This window comes from Lagopus leucura, unplaced genomic scaffold, assembly GCF_019238085.1.
Source record: "Lagopus leucura isolate 7727_CA_CO unplaced genomic scaffold, USGS_WTPT01 Super-Scaffold_760, whole genome shotgun sequence".
NCBI lineage: Eukaryota > Metazoa > Chordata > Aves > Galliformes > Phasianidae > Lagopus > Lagopus leucura.
Window position 1 is genome coordinate 6,338,046 of NW_024962257.1, and position 17,946 is coordinate 6,355,991.

Sequence of the window (17,946 nt, forward strand, 5' to 3'; positions counted from 1 at the left end):
ACACAGGGCACACAGCTGAGCTTTGTGGGCACAAAGTTCACTGCTGCCACTGTCCCCGCAGGGTGGTGCCCACACCAGGAACTGGCTGCAGGGTAAATTACACAGTATCCGTGGAGGTTGTGCCCTCTGCCATCCCTACTTGTGCCGTATATCCCCTCAAAGCCCTGGCCTTGTTCTTAAGGGTGTAAGGATCTTCTGCTGAGCACTGGGAACCGCTGGGTGAGCTCTGTGCGATGCCTTGCAACAGGAGGTATCAGCCCTCTGCTATGGCAGCAATCCCTCAGCAGGGCCCTCCCTCATTCAGGTGCAGTGTTAGGGCAGCAGCAGGAAACAGCCAGCAGAGAATGGCTCTGCTGGTGTCTTTCTGGGCTCTATGATGGGAGGAGTGCTACCTTTCCCAGCTGTCTGCAGCTGCTGCTGGTTGGGTTTTTCCTTGCAAGGATTACAAAACTAGGAACTTTAGGGCTTTTCTTCTCCTTGAATCTCCAAAACCTGTGTTGATCCCTGTGTTGTGCAAATGCTGAAAGTTAGCCCTTCCCCTACTTTGCATCTGGTTGCTATCAGCCTTGTGATTCAGTGAATTACGGGTTCCCACAGCATCTTTTTTTCCAAGGGAGATTTTTCCCCCCTCTTTTTACTGTCAAAAATAAACACCACTCCATGCACAGAATGCCTGGGTCACAGGCGGGTCCGTGCAGGGCTGTGCTGCCTGGACACACAAGGGCTTCTAGCAGTTCTTCATGCACAGGGAGCTTGCCCTCTTACTGTGGCTGCTGTTTTGCTGTCAGCCACAAGCAGACCCTGCAGAGTCCTGGGTTGGAACATCTGGATGCTGTGTTCTGTGTGAGCGCTGCCGACCTGCTGCTCTGTGATGCTGCTGGAGATGCTTGGGATTTTTGCAGCCCCTTTGTGTTTGGTTATCTAAGAAAGACTTGGAACCCAAAGGATTCTGTGGTTGCTAGTATTTTTCAGTTACTCCTTGTAGGTCACAGAGTGCATGTCTTTGGTAACACAGGCTTTCACTGTGTGGTTGTCAGCATCTCCTGTGGATGTGATTCTGCTCAGATCCAACAGGTCCAGGTGCTAAGCCAAGGTTCAGAGATCTGGAGGGGATTTTGTAAGTGCTTTGGGAAGCTGCTAGTAACATCAGGAACACCATCTCTTCTCTGCTTCCTTTTAAGTTCTTTGATGTCAACTGACAAAGGCCTTTTTCAGTGCCTCGTGACAGTGCATTGGCAGGCTGCTCTACAGACATGTCTGCTCTGTTGAAGTCACTCCTGCATTCGATAGTGGCAGAGATTTGGGCTGAGGTTGGCTGTTTTTGTGGTAGCTGGCGTTATGCACATTAGCAAATATTCCACTTGATGTTTTTTCCATTGCTTGCATTCCCCTAGCTTCTGTTCAGAGGAAACGGAGGGCAGGTTACCTCCTGCTGCTCACAGGTAGTTTGCTCAGCCACGCTGCAAGGTTTGGGGTATGAGCAAGGAGTGGAAAATCCCTGTGTTCCAACCCGTGCTCCTTTCCTTGCTTTGGATTTATCCATGATTTGTTGAAGTGGGATCTTGCATGCCTCTAGGTGGGCTTTGGAGCGAGGGAATGTGCATTTTACTGGGGAGGTGCCCCTGAATGCCCCTGCTGCAGGCAGTTTGGAGCTGTTGGAGCTGCACTGCAGCTGGGAGGCAGCTCCTTGATCTGCACAATGCAGCAGCACGGTCCTGCTTCATTCCTGCTGTTCTTGGACATCAGCAACTCTGCTTAGCATTTCCTAAGGGATCTGGCATTTGCAGGCAGCCAGGACAGAGCTTCATAATGTTTGGAAAACATTATTCAGATCTGTGTTTTTGAGATAGTCCTGAGCTTGGTTTGGGGGTTTTTGTTTATTGCTTTTGGTTGGGTTTTGGTTTGTTTTTCTTCTTTTTTTTTTTTATCCTGTAGCTTTTCCCAAGAGTTTAGCTCCAAGGGCAGTGATCTCTATGAATGCTGAATGCACACATGCAGGACACAGTGTGCTGTGCCAGGCAGCAGAGCACTTAAGCAGGGGCTGGGGACGACTCCAGCATCATGTTTGCAGTGTTTAAAATGTGAGCATAGGATGCATGCAAAGCAGGGGCTTTTGGGCTGTGACTGAAGGAGCTCTGAAGGGTCCCAGCTGCACTGCTTGGTCGTGTCACACCTTGAGCCTCAGTTTCCCCATCTATAAAAGAGGTGATCACACACTGTTATGAAGTGCTTGGAGATTTGGGATGTGTCACCCTTGGATAAAAGAAGATCCTTTGCTGTGAGGAGCCCTTGCTTCTTGATGAGCCGGCAGCAGGAGAAGCTGCATGGGGAGCAGCCCCAACCTGGCTGCAGGCTGCAGGCAGATGTTCCTGCAAGGAGTGGGACCAGGACCACTGCCCTGCCCAGCTGCAGCCCATGGTGCTTGCAGGAGGAGAGCCAAGCACCAGCAAAAAACGGATTTGGGCTGTGTATTTAGTCAACTGTGTCTGGCCAGTCAGTTCTTGTTTGATCTGCCTGCTTAGCCCTTGGACTCTGTGGCTGGCAGGGAGAACACCAAGATTTAACTGTACCTTGGATAAAAAGGGATCCTTAATCGGGATTTTTCCTCAGCAGCTTATTCCTGGAGCACTGTGCGGGCTGGGACAGGCTGTGAGTGCCAGCAGTGACTTCCAGCTACGAGAATGAAGGGGCAGCCAAGGAGCAGAGCTCCCTGCTGTGCTGAGCCCACAGTGGGAACTTCTGTCCAAGGCAAAATGGCAGCATGGAGCTGCAGCTCCTTCCTGGGGGAGCAGCTTCAGCACCCCTCCCTAAAGTTCTTATAGAACTCTCAAGCCAGCATCAGGTTTCAGCAGAAGTTAAAGAAAGCAAACTCCATGTGCTTCCACAGATTATTATTGTGTAATGCTTTGACTTCGCAAACTTGAACCCAGTAAACAGCTGAAGAAGAGCAGTGTGCCCTCTGAGGGAGGGGATTTCTCTCTTTGGGTGATGATATATGGGCTGTTTCTGAACAGGAGCTGAGTGAGATCCAGAATCACAGGTGTGTTAATTGAAGTAAGGTTTCTTTCTTAGAGGGATAAGGGCTTTGCTGGTACAGCTTTACATCCTTTTGCCCTCCGTGCACACGCAGCTCCTTTGACACCCTGTAGGCTCAGGCTTTGTCCAAGGCTTTAGCTCAGATCTGTCTGCCTGTGTGGGGTGTGGTGTGCTCTGTGCTGGGACTGTCAGACACAGCTGGCACATGCTATGGGTCTCATTTGGAACAGTGATAGTGGGACAGTGGGATGCTGTCTTTCTTTGACTGCTGAGGAGTCTCATCTGCAACTGAAGTGATTGTACACTTGTGAAATGATGATGAGTGTTCCAGTATATGGGAGATTAAGGAGTCATTTTAAAAAATGCTGGATTTTTGGAAAATGCTGAATGCTTCTCCCAGGAGTGGTTTGAAGGGGCCTGACTTTGACCTTGCCACTTGCTTCTGAAAATCCCGGCTCATGTGAGTTTAGGTAAATACTTGGATTTCATACTAGAGGAAAGTGTTCCCTGAGCCTGGAAGATGTACAGTGAACCTAACTCTCTTTCTGTCTTTTTTCTTCCACAGAGCAAACTTCCCATGACTAACAAGTGCTGGTCTAGATTATGAGCTCAAACAAGAACGCTCGCTTCAATCGTTTCTCCAGTGGCACACCAAACATCACTGCTTCAGAAAACACTAACGGGGTAAGTGTGGGTGCCGTGAGCACTGGGCAGGGGCTGGGGCTGCTTCTCGTGTTCTCATCCTTTCTTTTGAGAAAATGATGACAATGATGGAAAATTTGATACTTTTTCCCCTGAAAAATCACAGTATCCACAAATGAAACTGAAGAATGCATACAGGCTATATTCATATATATAGTTGCCAGTTCAGGAGAAGTAGCAAGCCTTCAGGCTGTGCTGCACGGATACAGTGACATTCATTCTGTCTATATTTCAGACAAGAATGGAAACAACTTTTGGGCCGGCGTACTCTGCTGTGACGACTATCACAAAGGGTGAGTGCATTTCATGTGTGGGGCTTCTTCCCAGAGCACTGGACAAGAATCTTAGGCTTCTTCTCGTCGTCGTTTCACAGCTCACAGAGCTGTTGGTACAGTCACTGTGTGTTCATTGCAGACAGGTGCCAGAGTAGTGTTGTTAGTATTACACAGCTCAAGTGTTACTTAATCACGACATCTGTTCACCAGGAGTGATGGAATGAGCATGAGCAGAACAGCTGGGAAGATCTTGCTGAAATTAGGATAGCACAACAGGATCTGATACAAAGCTTAGTTTCAAATCTTATTTATCCGTGTGAATTCTCATGCAATCGTTACCAGGGCTGAAAATTCTGATCTTTGCCCGTTTGTCACTCTGTACACTTTGGTAAAATCTCTGTGGTCATTTTTAGCTCAGACAGGAGGGGGCGTGAATGTACCTGCTCATTTAGAATTCTTCTGCTTTGTTCTTCAAAGCCCAGCAGGAGAGGAGTCTGAGCTCTGGCACTCAGTGTGAATGTGGGAAGAGATCTGGTTTCACTTTGGAATAAAAATATCCTTACTTTAGTAAAGACAAGAAACTGGCACTTGACACCGATCTAGATAAGGAAATTAATGACCTTCCTGGAGGAAATGTTTGGATTACATGTGTAAACTCTGGATCATTTTGGACTCCTGAGTATTTACATCTAAAATTTTGTGCTAGTCAGTAATACTGTCCTTATGCAAACCTCTGATTTAGTATAGCATGATTCTGTTGTGCTACGAGAAGTATCCAAACCTCCCTAGATCTAAGTGATCTGACTGATCACTTGTGGGTGTGGAAGGTTTCCTTTTATTAGCATTTTTAACCTATAGGCCTGGGAGGAAATTATCTATGCTTTTTGTTGGGCAAGCTCCCTTTAAAGGATTGCGTGCACTTCAGCAAGCTGTCAGAGATCAGGATTATTGTGTGTGCTGATGTGTTCAGGTCAGGAACTGACGCAGGGGAGTCCCTACTCTTTTCTTTTCCCAAGGAGCACTTACAGCTACAGAAAGCTGTAGCTTAGAAATGTTACTAAGGAGCTTTTTTTTTCTTTCTTCTCGTTTGCCTTAAAGCTGATGGAACCAATACTTTCAAGCAGCATCGTCGGACTCCATCTTCCTCCAGTACACTCACCTACTCCCCACGAGATGAGGACGATGGCATGGTAGGTGTTGCCAAGAGGCCCCTCGTGACTGGCTTAGCTGGTTGTATCTCAAATGACATCTGGCGTTCCTCTGTCTCCCTCTACATTCCCATGCACTGTTATATCAGTTACAGATGGCTGCGGTGGAGGCAGGAGCAGAGCTGGCATTTCCTGGCTGCTCCATGGTTAGGCAGTGGGGCAGCAGAGGCTGCTTCTGACCTGTCTGCTGGGCCTCATTTTCAGACTGCTTGAAAGCAGTACGTTGTTACAGAGTTTGAGAGCTACAAATCCCACAGACCTACTGGTAAGGGTGTACCTGCCTTCTGTTGTAAGCAGAATGCCCTGACCTTCCTGGGCTGTTGGCACTGGTAGCTGTGGCTGTGTAAACTTCCATCAGCAGCACAGCTGATCCAGCAGCTATGACTAGAAAATACATTCCTCCTTCCACCTCCAGGTGGGGCTTCTGACCACAGGGAGCAAGCTTGAAACCTGCAGTGGGATGTACAGCCCTGCAGGCAGCTCAGCTCCTGGGGATTACATCAGCAAGGTCTCCTCAGAAAAATGTGCCCATGTCCCACGGTGTCTTTGCAGGGAAGCACTGCCTGGTTTTGTATCCAGTTCCTCATTCAATTTACACACTACTTTTTTGGCAATTTAGTGACCCAGCAGCCATCAGCGTTAGTTGCTTGAAGAGAAATGAAATTGAATAAATCAATTAAATCAAGACTGGCAACAGCAAAGCAAACCTCAGCAACAAAAGCAGCACTTGATCAGGTGCCTGGTGCCCCAGCCCCAGTTCACAACCACAGGCTCCTACTTAGATTTAGGCATGTGAGTAGGAACCTCTCCATTTGAAGTGAGTGCATGTAGACTTTGTCAGGTCAGGAGACCCAGCTTCAGAGTCTGGGAAACTGATCACTGCTGCTGATTCATTTAGGCCCTGGGGTTGCAGCAACAGTGTGGAGCAGCAGCACTTCTTAAAATAAATTTGACACCAGATTGCAAAGAGCTTTATTGTCAGCATCCTATAAAGTTCCTTCTGTTGCTCAGAGATCTTGCTGTGTTTTATGTGAGCATGTGTTTGTTTTTCAAAAAATCCTTTGAACATTTGGCTCATATCCTTGACAGACACAGCTCTCCATCACATCACTGACCTCAGGGTGCTGAACCACTGCTTCAGAGAACCCCTGGGCTGCCAGCACCAACCCAGTGGGCCAAGTGCTGTGCTCACTGCTCTCTTTTCATGGCTTGTGCAGTTCTTATGGAGTAGAGATGAGGCTTTTCCTGAAGAGCATGGATGCTGGGGACACTACGTTTAGCCATGTTTGATGGAAAAGCTCCGTGGCTCCTTTGAAAACCTGTGTTACACAATGAGGTGTGCAGCCAGTAGGGGAGGTCTCTCCTAGGACCTATTCTCAGTTGTCTTTCTTGGACAGCATCAGGTCTACCTTTCCTGGAGTGCTAAGTATTGTTAAGCAAAAATAGCAAAAGGAGTAATGAGTGGTTCAGGAAGCAGCCTGAAGCATGAGATGCTAATAAACCATGAGCTGCTCTGCTCTGCCTGCTGCTCCAGACAAATTTTTGTTAACCCCTCTATGAAGCTTTCTTTGCTTTGTTAAGAAATAATCTGGGATTTCCCTTCCTAGTCCTTATGTTTACTATGTTTTATCCTTCTCCAGGGCTTGTCAGCCATCACAGAGACAGCTGGAGAGGAGTCAGAGCCCTCCTATGACCCCTCTCCCCCTTCTTTCTTTTTAAAGTTTCTCTTAATGAAACCTAAAGCAGAGCAGAGCGTTCTGTGTGCAAGGCAGGGATTAGTGAGCATCTGCTGTCATCCTCCCTGAAAACAGTGCCACGTGTTCCCAGCCTCGGGGAGCAGGAGCAAGGGCAGTATTGGAGCACTCATGGAGAGGGTGGGAGACGACCTGTTCTCTGAATAGGTTCTCTGAACTCTGCCCTAAAGATTACAGCTGAATATCGGGGCAAGTGTGAACGGCTGGATGATGGGCTTGCTGTGGCTGTCCAAGCTCTCAGCAGTTCACAGGGAGCTTTGCCTGTGGCGGAGTAACCAGCCAGCCACAGGCTATTCAATCAAAAGATGTGTGAGCACTCCATCCTTCGGGTTGTTTGAAGATGGTGTCTTACACCTAGCCAGGCCATGGCTTACGTCCAGCCTTCTGGAAATGCTCTTGGCTGCAGCCTGATGATGCACATGGGCTGTGTTGCTGCTGAAACTGCCTCTGCAGAGCCTGCCTTTGCTGCCCTCATCTCTGTCTCACTTCCAGAATAGAAGCTATGCACAGTCATTCTTCTTGTTTTAATACCTTGTGTTACGAGTGGTAACTTGTGTTACTAGTGGGGGAAAATAATAAATGGATATGCATAGAATTTATTTACTTCATAACTATTCTTCCTCGAGGTTTACATATTTAGCCAATAAACATGCCTTTTATAGAAAGAGCTTTATACTTTGGCTTCTAAGCAGATGCAGCATTGCTGATTTCCTGGGATCCCAGGATCATAAAAATTACAGAGCGGAGCAGTGTGAAGAACCAGCAGGATCCTGTGCTGCTCCTCTCCTGCAGCCCGGTGAGGACTGTACTGCCCCTGCAGTGCACTCTCTCTGAAGCTCATTTTGCATCTTTTATTGCTGAATTTCCTGACTGCCCCTCCTGGCCTCTTTCATTGGTTTCACTTGCTCTTGAGTGTGATGTTCCATGTTTTCACCCAGGGCAGACTGAACGCAAGCAAGGCATTTTCTTTATGCAGGGTAGCGGAGGGAGCAGCCCAGTGTGGTGGGGTCTGCTTGGAGATCCTCAATTACGTGGCAGTAGCTGAGTTCCCAGCTGCTCTAGCCCCCTAGTCCCAGTGGTCTGAAGTCTCCATTTTGGCTCTGACGTTGAGTTGTATCTCGGCTACGTGCTGCTGGTTGATATTGCACCCTTTGGGATGTGTTGCTGGTTAATATTCCAGTGGCAGCGTTCCCTCAAAACCAACCCCAGGGCTGCCGTAACCAGTGGGATTTTTCTTGATTGGTGCACGCAGTGTCCGCTGAGCTCTCCCCTCCCAAGCAGGAAGCGACAAAGTCAGCCTGTTGCTGAATTGAATAGAAGGAAGTCTGCACACTTACGCAAAAAAATTGGCAGAAGTTGGATCGCGAACGAAACAACAAGTGCTGCTGCAGAGATTAGAGAAATTGCAGGGGCTGGTAGCTGTCTCTGGGGGAGATTTACACAGCTTTCTGCACAGGATTAATTCTTCCAAGCCATTACTTTGCGGGTGGGCGCAGTAAGTATCCAAACAAATGCACCTTTGAGAAAGTGACGTGCTTGGAATCTGGATGTCGGCTTAGTTGAGTGAGTTGGAGCTGGATGGTGGCCGTCCTGTCCCTGCGCGGCGTGGTGTCCCCAGCAGGGAGGCACGCAGAGACCATTCAGAGCAGCTTGGCAAAGTGGATGAACAAATGGAGCAGCTGAGTTTGGTGGAGGGGGGGGCTGAATTGAACTCTCTGTGCGTAGGGTTTTGGAGCAGGGGGAGTTATTTGCAATAACAAGAATTGGTTTTTATCTCTTTGAAGCCTCCGATCAGCACCCCACGCCGCTCTGACTCCGCTATCTCCGTCCGTTCATTGCACTCTGAGTCCAACATGTCCTTGCGCTCAACGTTCTCACTCCATGAGGAAGAGGAGGAGCCAGTAGGTATTTGGGATTGTCGGAAGGAGCAGTATTAGGAAGTTCAGTGTCAAAAGAGTAACTTAGCAGACTCCTGTGAGTACATACCGCTAGCACGGGGAGCTTTTCGTGTTGTCTGGCAACTAAGGTTCAGGACTCGTGGTTATAATTTTGTTTTCCCTACTGACTTCTGCAAGTTAGTTTGCTTCCTTGTGGACCATTTCCCCATATGTAAAGAGGGGATGATGGTGAGTCTTTTCTGCTTCTCTGAAAAACTGTAATGCTTTGCAGAGTGGTGTGTGACTCCCTGGCTCTGCTATAGAGCAGGAGGGAGTAGTAAATCTTGAAGCTGGTGATTGAGCCCCAGACAAGCTACACAATTCCTCCCTGATTCAGAGCCCCATCCTGCCTTTAGGGCTGTGTGGCACCCCACTGACTTAATTGTAAGCCCCAAGGGGGAGCAAGGAATTGCCCTCATGTCCCTCCCTGTAGGGGAAGGCACTTCTGAGTAGTGCTTAGCTTGTGACCCAGTGCCTAAGCCCACAGTGGATGAACGAAAGGTCAAGTGGCGTTTTGTCACAGATCGAGGATAAAAGTTTGTGTTTCATATTTAGGAACCCAGGGGGTCATGTTTGCAGTTGTGAGAATGGTGTGGGATGAAAAGGCAGAGTAAGCTGCAGTGATTGGTTCAGAATGCTGCAGTGATTGGTTCAAAATGCCTTGAGCCCCATTCTGATCTGAGCTGTGCCAATCAGATAGGATGTGCCCAGTGCCCTTGCTCCAGCAGTCTCTGTTGGTAACAAATCTGAAGAGCTGGGCCCATTTGGGCAGGGCAGTGCTATTTCTGTATCATAAGGGAATGAAAGAACACTTCCTTCAGGGTGTTTCAAAATACAGAAGGGCAAGCTGTTTTAAAATGGCTTTTAAACTTCAGGCTTAGTACCCAGAATGTTTTTGACACCACACTGTTGAGTCCAACCATGCAGAGAGTACCAGGCAGTGCAGTGTATGCAGTTCTGGTGACTTGAATTTTTCACACAAAGATGGTCTCTGCAGTTTGCTGTCAGTGTTCCAGTCCAGCCAGATACAAGTGACTCCCAGTCTGTGATGATCTGAGGGTCTCCAGACATTCCCAGTGTCATTCCTCCATTGCCTCCTGCATGCTGGAAATAAACAGATCCAAGCTAATATTTATTTAGAGATAATGACATCCTTAGTGTGTCCTGGGCCCCTGGCTCATCCCTGAAGAGTTGCTTTGCTGAGCGTTTTGCAGAGTTGAAAGCTCCTGGGTTTGCTTTAATTCTGCTCTCTGTCCTTTTCTCTCTCTTCTTTAGGAGCCACTGGTGTTTGCTGAACAGCCATCCGTGAAGCTGTGCTGCCAACTGTGCTGTAGTGTGTTTAAGGATCCAGTCATCACAACCTGTGGGGTAAGGCAGTACTCTTCCAGATCATGAGCTTGGCTTCCACAGATGTCTTAGGTGACCCACAGCCAAGCCATGACTGTCCCAGTGGCTGTCAGTGGCTGCAGAGATGCTGCTGAGCACGTGGCAGGTTTCCTAAAGGCAGCTCTGAACCTGTCTGCATGAAGCATGCAGGGCAGTGCGGTTAGCCAGAGAAGCCCAAGGCTTGTTCACAACTGGTCTGCTTTTCCCTGAAGAAGTATACTGTCAGCTTGCCAGTCCTGGCCACACTCGGTCTCCCTGGTTTGGCTTCAGTGATGTCAAAGCTCCTATTCCCTGTGTGAAGGGCTCTGCAGGGTGTTGCTGCCTCTGGGCACCCTGGAAACAGTTGCTTTTCAGTTGTTAAAAAACTGTTTTCTATAAGACAGGAATGGCTTGAAGCTTCATTTAGTTAATGCTTGCAGAGGGATTTGGCATCCTCTAATGAAAGGCACAGAGTATTATGAATATTCTTCTATATTCCATTTTATTGAGATTTTAATAGAAGCTGTATATTATTACTGCTTCTGTGCTATGTTTGAAGAAAGATGGTTTTGTGACGGGCTCACTAATGCTTCTGATGTGCTTCAGATTGCTAGAATAGAGCTGTAACAACAAGCTCGGAGTGGGATTGTTTATTGTAGGGGGTGCTGTCCCTGGAGGTTCTGGAAGCTGGTTCAGTTTTGCTGCATCATTTCAATAAGCAGCTCTTTGTGGAAACAAAGATTTACTGGTTAATATTGGAAAAAATAATCTGCAGGAAGCAGAGTGGCTTCATTTGCAGTTCTGGTTTTGCAGCTCTGGAGAGAGCAGCATGCAGCTGTGCAGGGCAGGAAAAGGCCATGTAAGCAGGGCTGCAGAAACGCTCTGAAGAGTGCCTTGCAGTACCTGCAGTGCTGCTGCCAAGCCCTGGGGCAGGGAAATGTGGCTGAGGAGTCCCCAGGACCCCACCAGGGTGAGTTCAGGACCCATGAAGTGCCGCAGACATCGTTCCTTTCTTTATGTTCTTTAGCACGTTAGATTGAATTTGCTACTTTATCAGGTTAAATAGCTGCCATACATTTCTGCTGTAAAAATGGAGAGTGAGCTATATCAAGGGGCAGAACTTACAGTGTATTTAATGGGTTTACAAATTAGCTGTCCCGTCCACCTGGCAGCTGGACAGCTTCATTAGAAGAGCTACAGAAGAGGGTGTGTGATGGGCTGACTGGCCAAGGGCAGGGAGAGACTGATGCTCTTCTGCTTGGAGAGAGCTCAGGAAAAGGAGAGAAGTGGCATGGACTAAAATGGAGAGCAAAGTAGATAAACCCATGTGGTCTTGGAGGGTAAGAATGTCAGTATTGCAGGACATGTCTGTATCCTGATCTGAGTAGAGCAGGATCCTCAAAGCATCAAACGTACTTAGTGCTTATCAGGAACAGGAGCTGTGCTGGAGTCTCAGCTGCCTGTACCAGCTGCCCCTCTAAGCCTGTTTTTGCTCTCTTCTACAGACCCAAGAGCACACTGAGCTACACAGCAGACTGAACAGCTGCTGAGATCCCTGTGCAACTGGCTTTGGGCTCTCCAACCTTTCCCATCATTAGCCACAGGGGATAATTTATCTGATATAGTTTATGCTGACACTGCTTTTCTTCTTTGTTTCCACAGCACACGTTTTGTAGAAGATGTGCCTTAACATCTGGTGAGTACAGAACTGTTCTTGTGTGATGTAGCCTAAATGCTGTCATTTTCTGGTTTGTTTGCTTTCACTTAAAAGAAACCTGCTCATTTAGAATGATATCTGAAGGGCTTTAAACAAGCTGTCAGTCCCTGGCTACCACTGCAGCAGTGAGGGACTGGGACTCGGGTGGCTGAGCTGCCCTAAGCTTTGGTGGTATGCAGTGTAGCATGGGCACTGGAGGGCTGGGCCCAGCTTTTGGGCACAGGATGTTCTCAAATCCAGGAATAGGCAGTGGATAATCCCAGGATAATACGTGTCTTGCCCAGAGTTGACCCACTGATTTCAGAATGAAAGCTTTCTGTGGCTACCCATCCAGGGAACAAGGGGGCTGTGTTTGGCAAGAAATCACCAAGCCCTCCTCCCCCAACCCATTAGTGCCAGCTCTCTGTCTGCATATCCCTTCAGTGCCAGCTCCGCCTGCAGAGCAGAGCTGCTGGAGCTCACCCCACTCTCCCAGCAGCCTGCTGGAGCCCCAGCTTCTGGCTGACAGCCTGGCCTGACCACCTCCCTCTTGGTTTGGTCTCTGCACTCCAAAAATTACTTCCCTTGGCATGAGCCTGTGTCCCTCTTGTTACAGCACAAAGCCATTTGTATTACCAGAACAGCAAGCCCTGAGGAAGCTCCCTGAGGAGCCCAGCAAACAGTAGCTCTTTCTGCCTTAAGATGTTCATCTTCTGCATGTCAGCGATTCACTCTGCTTTGCATACCAATTTCTCTGTCACTGTATCTATCCCAACCAACACTTCTGCAACCAAAGGCTTTGCAATTGTAGCCCTGGATTGTTCCTGTCCCCTCAGCTTGTGTTGGCTATAGCTAGCTCTGGGCTGGGGTGGGAGATGGGATTATGTGTGCGCGATCAGCAGATGTGTGGGCACTTTCCATGTATACTTCTGCAGTTCAGCATACACAAGGTTGCTTCAAGGAGAGTGGCATTCCTTCACTGATGATTATCTTGAATTGCCTTGAATTAACACAAAATAGAACTGTTCACCAAACTCCAAGGCAAATCAGAGCTGGCAGTTTGCAGACCATGTGTGAGTATTCATGGCTCATGCCACTGTCACCGATTTGGGAGCTGGCCGTCTTGGATAGGGAAGGGTAAAGAATAAAATCTCACACACAGAGACTCTTTGAAGTTCTCCCGCAGCGTCTCAGCCCTCACTGACTCTTTTTCTTCCCCACCTGCAGAGAAGTGCCCTGTGGACAACGCCAAGCTGACTGTGGTGGTGAACAACATTGCGGTGGCTGAGCAGATCGGGGAGCTCTTCATTCACTGCAAGTATGGCTGCCGGCCTGCAGCCAGCAGTAAGCCTGCTGCCTTTGAGGTGGACCCCCGTGGATGCCCGTTTACAATTAAACTGAGTGTCAGGAAGTAAGTGGTTTGTCACCAGCACACAGCCTCCCCAGGCAGGGCCCCCACCACCAGCAATTGCTGAGATACCCTTGGGACAGCACAGCTCCCACCTGCAGCGTTCTTCTGGTTATGCAAAGATGTGGAAACAGGCAGAAGGACTTGGGGACGGTTCTTTTCACTATGTCTCAATCTGAGCATGGGGACAGATGGTCAGGTCTTGGGGAAAAGGTGCTGTTCTGTGTTCGTGGCTTACCTGGCAATCAGAATCAGGACAGGCAGCGTGAAAGCAGCCACCTCACTTGTGGGGTGGAACATTGTGACTGTGGTCAAGAAGGGACTCAGGGATTCTTTTTGTAAAAAGAGTCATCCTGGTTGTATCCTGGGAATGTGCTTTCTGAAATTCATTTCTCTCCTTATTCTGTATCTATTCACTTTCCTGCTGTCACCTGGCTGTTGCCTGCTGCTAATAGCTAGCTGAAGGCTCAACTGATGAGCTGCAAAATTTAATGTTCCCTGCATAAATGTGACCTATTGCTCCCAACTTGCTGACCAAATAAAAGTTTAAAGCTGTAATTATGGCATTAGAATGGCAGGCTTTTTTATCACAGGCCTGCTTAGCTCCTTTCCTGATGATCTGTGTGATTTCCGTTAATTTTTTGCTTGTCACTGATTTTTCCTTCCTTTTGCTTTTCTCCATGGGCAGAGATCATGAAAGCAGCTGTGATTACAGGCCAGTTCGTTGCCCCAATAACCCCAGCTGCCCACCTCTCCTGAAAATGAACCTGGAGGCGCATCTGAAAGAGTGCGAACACATCAAGTGTCCCCATTCCAAGTATGGGTAAGGAGCTGGTGCTTTTTAGTGGGAGGGATGCACTGAGCTCATTTCCAAGCTGCTTTTTGGCTATTGCAGCCCTGTGGTAGCCCCATGGGCTGTGAACAGCTCTACCATTGCAGTGCCTTAGACTGCAATTAGGCTGGCAGAGCTTCCAGAAGGCAGCCCCCAGGCCTCTTGTTGAGAACAGGCAGCTCATGCCACCCAACTGTAAGCTCTGCTGGCAGCTGGGATGAGGTGTGTGAGCAGCAGAATGAGCTGGAGGACAGAGCAAGTACCGTGGCAGTGTCTTGCAAGCCAGCCTTTCTCCCAGGACTTGGGGACTGCTCAGAAGGCTGACTGCCACATGAGCAGAGGTGTGGCCTGGGCTAAGAGTTCTCTGCAGGCTGCACAGCTAAACTTTCTGTTGTGGTAATGATGTCTTGGCAGAAGCTGAGAGAGGAACTCCTGACAAAGCAGTCTTTACTCCTTGCCATGCTGCAGCCAGCACCACCTGAAGTCAGCAGCAGTTTTTTCCACTGGTTTTGATGGCTCTTAGATTGGGCTTCTGGTGAGCACTAGTGGACACCACATCGTGTCTCTTGCCTAAGATCTGCTGCTTCTACCTCGGTAGACAGACAGGCAAACCACTTTGGGGCCAGTACCCTGGCCAGAAGAATGGGAGCTACTTGGTCTCTGTAACCCAGCATGATGGTGAACTGCAGTACCAGTGCTCTTTGTAGGGGACAAATAGCTGGGGCTCACAAAAGCCTGGAGCCAACTGAGCAAGTAGGTTTCCCAGAGTGTGACCTGCTCCAAACTGGTGTCTGCCTTCCCCTTGTAGGTGTACATTCATAGGAAATCAAGACACCTATGAGACCCATTTGGAGATGTGCAAGTTTGAGGGTCTGAAAGAGTTTCTGCAGCAGACAGATGATCGCTTCCATGAGATGCAGGTGGCAATGGCCCAGAAGGACCAGGAAATTGCCTTCCTGCGCTCCATGCTGGGGAAGCTCTCGGAGAAGATTGACCAGCTGGAGAAGAATCTGGAACTCAAGTTTGGTGAGTCTGCACCAGATGAGCTGTCTGCTTGGAGCAGTAGGGACAGGGCAGCACTGGTAGGATGCTATGTTACAGGATTCATTCTGTTTTTAAAACAGGAGGAACAAAGAGGGGTCCTATTGACTTCTGTGCTGCCTGTAATCATGGGGCCTCCAGTCACTGCTCTTATGGCAAATCCTAGGAATGTCTGCAGACAGCTACCACCTTTCTTTTGTGGCTTCTTTCTGTGTAGTCCATTGGCACACTTCCCCATAAAGATCAGTAGAATAGCCAAAAATACTGGAGTGCCATGCCCAGCCCTTTCCAAAAGTTAGATGTCAGTGTGTGTCCTCTGCTCCATTCTCCTGGGTGCTGTGTGGGCCTCGGCAGTAACCATGATCTTGTCACTCCCTTGTAGATGTGCTGGATGAGAACCAGAGCAAGCTGAGCGAGGACCTGATGGAGTTCCGCAGGGATGCCTCCATGCTGAATGTGAGGACGGGGCCTTGGGGCTGGGCAGGGTCGCACTCAGTCAGATCCTGCCTCTGCTGTTCCTTGGGCTTTTCCTATGGTGGGGGGAGTCTTTGGGGTTCCCTCCAGCTTGCTGACTCTGCACACCCCACCTTTGGGTTGTTTTTACAGCAACTGGTGTGTGGGTAAAGATTTCCTCTAGGCTGAATTACAGGCAGCTCAGTGGGTGTATTTAGGTACTGCATCTAGGTTGCTCTTTTAATTGTTTCTCCTGCCTTTTCTTAGCCTGTTGCTGCTCTTGGAAGGTGTAACCAGAGTAAAGGACACCTGCTGCACAGGGAGCCCTCTGCTCCAAAGCCTGAACGCAGCTGTACTTTTCATACTGGCCAGGGACAACATGTCCTCCTTGCCTTCAGAGAAAGCAGGCAAATAAGCAAATCCCTGCTAACAAGCTGGGAGTGAGAGATGTCTCATGATTTTGGATCTTATTCAGGCACTGATGTTGGACAGACATTCTTTCTTACCTCAGGCAGACTGCATCCCACTGGCTGTACTGATTAGGAGGAGCTTGCTCTGGTTTACCTAAGCGTACTGATGAACTGAATCCCCATGGGTACAGTAGTAAGTGGGCTGTGGAGGAGACTGCAGAGAGATCTTCCAGTTATTCTCCAACAGTGTGGGCTTCAAAAGCCAAGCTGAGCAAGCAGCCCTCATAACTGATTTGATTATAGTTAGCAATCTGGTGAATGGCAGAGCAAGGACAGTATATTCTGAAAGGTGTTGTTGTGCCTGCATGAATACTGAAGAGTTCAGTGCAGGACTGAGGCGCTGTCAGATCCCTGTGGTCCCTGGAGGAAGCTGACAGAGGGATGTAGACATACAGTCCTAGGGCAGGACATCTCTGATTGGAAAATGAGTCAGCTGCTGGGGGACAGCCTGCACAGGGAGTCAAAATCTGTCCAAACATGAGAGCTGTTTTAGCAGCGGATGGGGACAGTGCCCAGAAGGGCAGGCTGGTCTTGATAGCTCTGCAGCTCAGGCAGTTTGTTCTGTTTTTCAGGATGAGCTCTCCCACATTAATGCTCGACTCAACATGGGCATCCTTGGATGTGAGTATACCTGTGTTTTTCATCTGCTTGAGCTGGTTTTGGGTGATGGCAGTGAGCTCTTTCAGGCTGAGTCACAGGCAGGCAGAGTACCAGTTTTCTCTGTTTGCAGCAGTGATTTGTGCACAGGACCACCACTGTTGCAGGAGTCTGGTGGGACATGATTGCCAGAAGAGTTGGTTAATGGGTTGGCTAACTGACAGCGCTGCAGGTTTACTGGTTGCTGGGCTCAAGTGGGCTCTGCATCTCTGCCCTCCCTAGATCCAACCTGGGAGTTGCATAAGGGAAGAGAATCCTGGGGCTCAAAGCAGTGATAAGGCAATGAGCTGTAAGGGCAGGAATGGGACCCTCCAGCCAGACTGCTGCAGCAGCTTGAAGCTCAAGGAAGGGGGGAGCTCTGTTCCCTCCACGGTCACTCAGAGTGCTGCGGCTGTTTTCCCATGCTTACCTTCCTTCTTCTTTCCATAGCCTATGACCCTCAGCAGATCTTCAAGTGCAAGGGGACCTTTGTGGGGCACCAGGGCCCCGTCTGGTGTCTATGTGTTTACTCCATAGGAGATTTGCTCTTCAGCGGCTCTTCAGACAAAACCATTAAGGTGAGAGCTTTGCTTCTTCCACTTTGCATTTCTGTATGTGCTCCAGGTGAGGCAGAAGCTGAGCTCCAGTTCAGCTGGGAGACTGAGGGGCATATTACTGCCCAATGTTCCTCCTGAAATCCTTAATGATTCTTTATGGTTATAGTTAGGCAAAATGTACTTCAGATTTGCTGTAGGGAAGTGCTAAGTGATAGGGAAATCAAGATAAATCGTGTTTTCTTGTGAAGCCCTGATTAGAATCTCATTCCTGCTTTCTGTGGTTTTGCTTTATATGGTGTCTAAGGCATCTGAGCCCTGTTCAGCATCTGATTATATTTTCCCTTGTTATAAAATGTCACCTCAAAAAACAAACAAACAAACAAAAAACCCCACCATTTTCCCCTGATAAAATGAGCCTTTTTTTTCATTTTTTTGGCATGTTTGTTTTTCTTTGCCCTGTTTTCAGTAGCACAAACTGACAGCAGTGCTCCAGTGCAACCTAAGCAGCAGTTTCCAGTGTCACTGTGGTGGCTGCTGGCTGAGCTGGGGAGCCACTTGGGGTCAGGTTGTTTCAGG

At 48.7% G+C, this 17,946-nt stretch overlaps 1 protein-coding gene across 7 annotated transcripts in view; it reads left to right on the forward strand.

The window, feature by feature from the left end:
* The window catches only part of TRAF7 (TNF receptor associated factor 7), a 28,553-nt gene that overhangs the window by 5,569 nt on the left and 5,038 nt on the right, over positions 1-17,946 (forward strand). For 5 of the 7 annotated variants that reach the window (XM_042864318.1, XM_042864317.1, XM_042864319.1 and 2 more), the window contains 12 exons: positions 3,602-3,720; positions 3,974-4,031; positions 5,112-5,203; positions 8,760-8,876; positions 10,188-10,280; positions 11,940-11,973; positions 13,201-13,384; positions 14,070-14,204; positions 15,022-15,239; positions 15,637-15,710; positions 16,750-16,798; positions 17,264-17,391. In XM_042864318.1, coding sequence (XP_042720252.1) covers positions 3,640-3,720; positions 3,974-4,031; positions 5,112-5,203; positions 8,760-8,876; positions 10,188-10,280; positions 11,940-11,973; positions 13,201-13,384; positions 14,070-14,204; positions 15,022-15,239; positions 15,637-15,710; positions 16,750-16,798; positions 17,264-17,391 — 1,263 coding nt within the window. In that variant the 5' untranslated portion in view covers positions 3,602-3,639. Of the gene's footprint in view, positions 1-3,601; positions 3,721-3,973; positions 4,032-5,111; positions 5,204-5,230; positions 8,471-8,759; positions 8,877-10,187; positions 10,281-11,939; positions 11,974-13,200; positions 13,385-14,069; positions 14,205-15,021; positions 15,240-15,636; positions 15,711-16,749; positions 16,799-17,263; positions 17,392-17,946 lie in introns of those variants that run through there. The other 2 variants (XM_042864323.1, XM_042864324.1) reach the window with 2 other exon arrangements.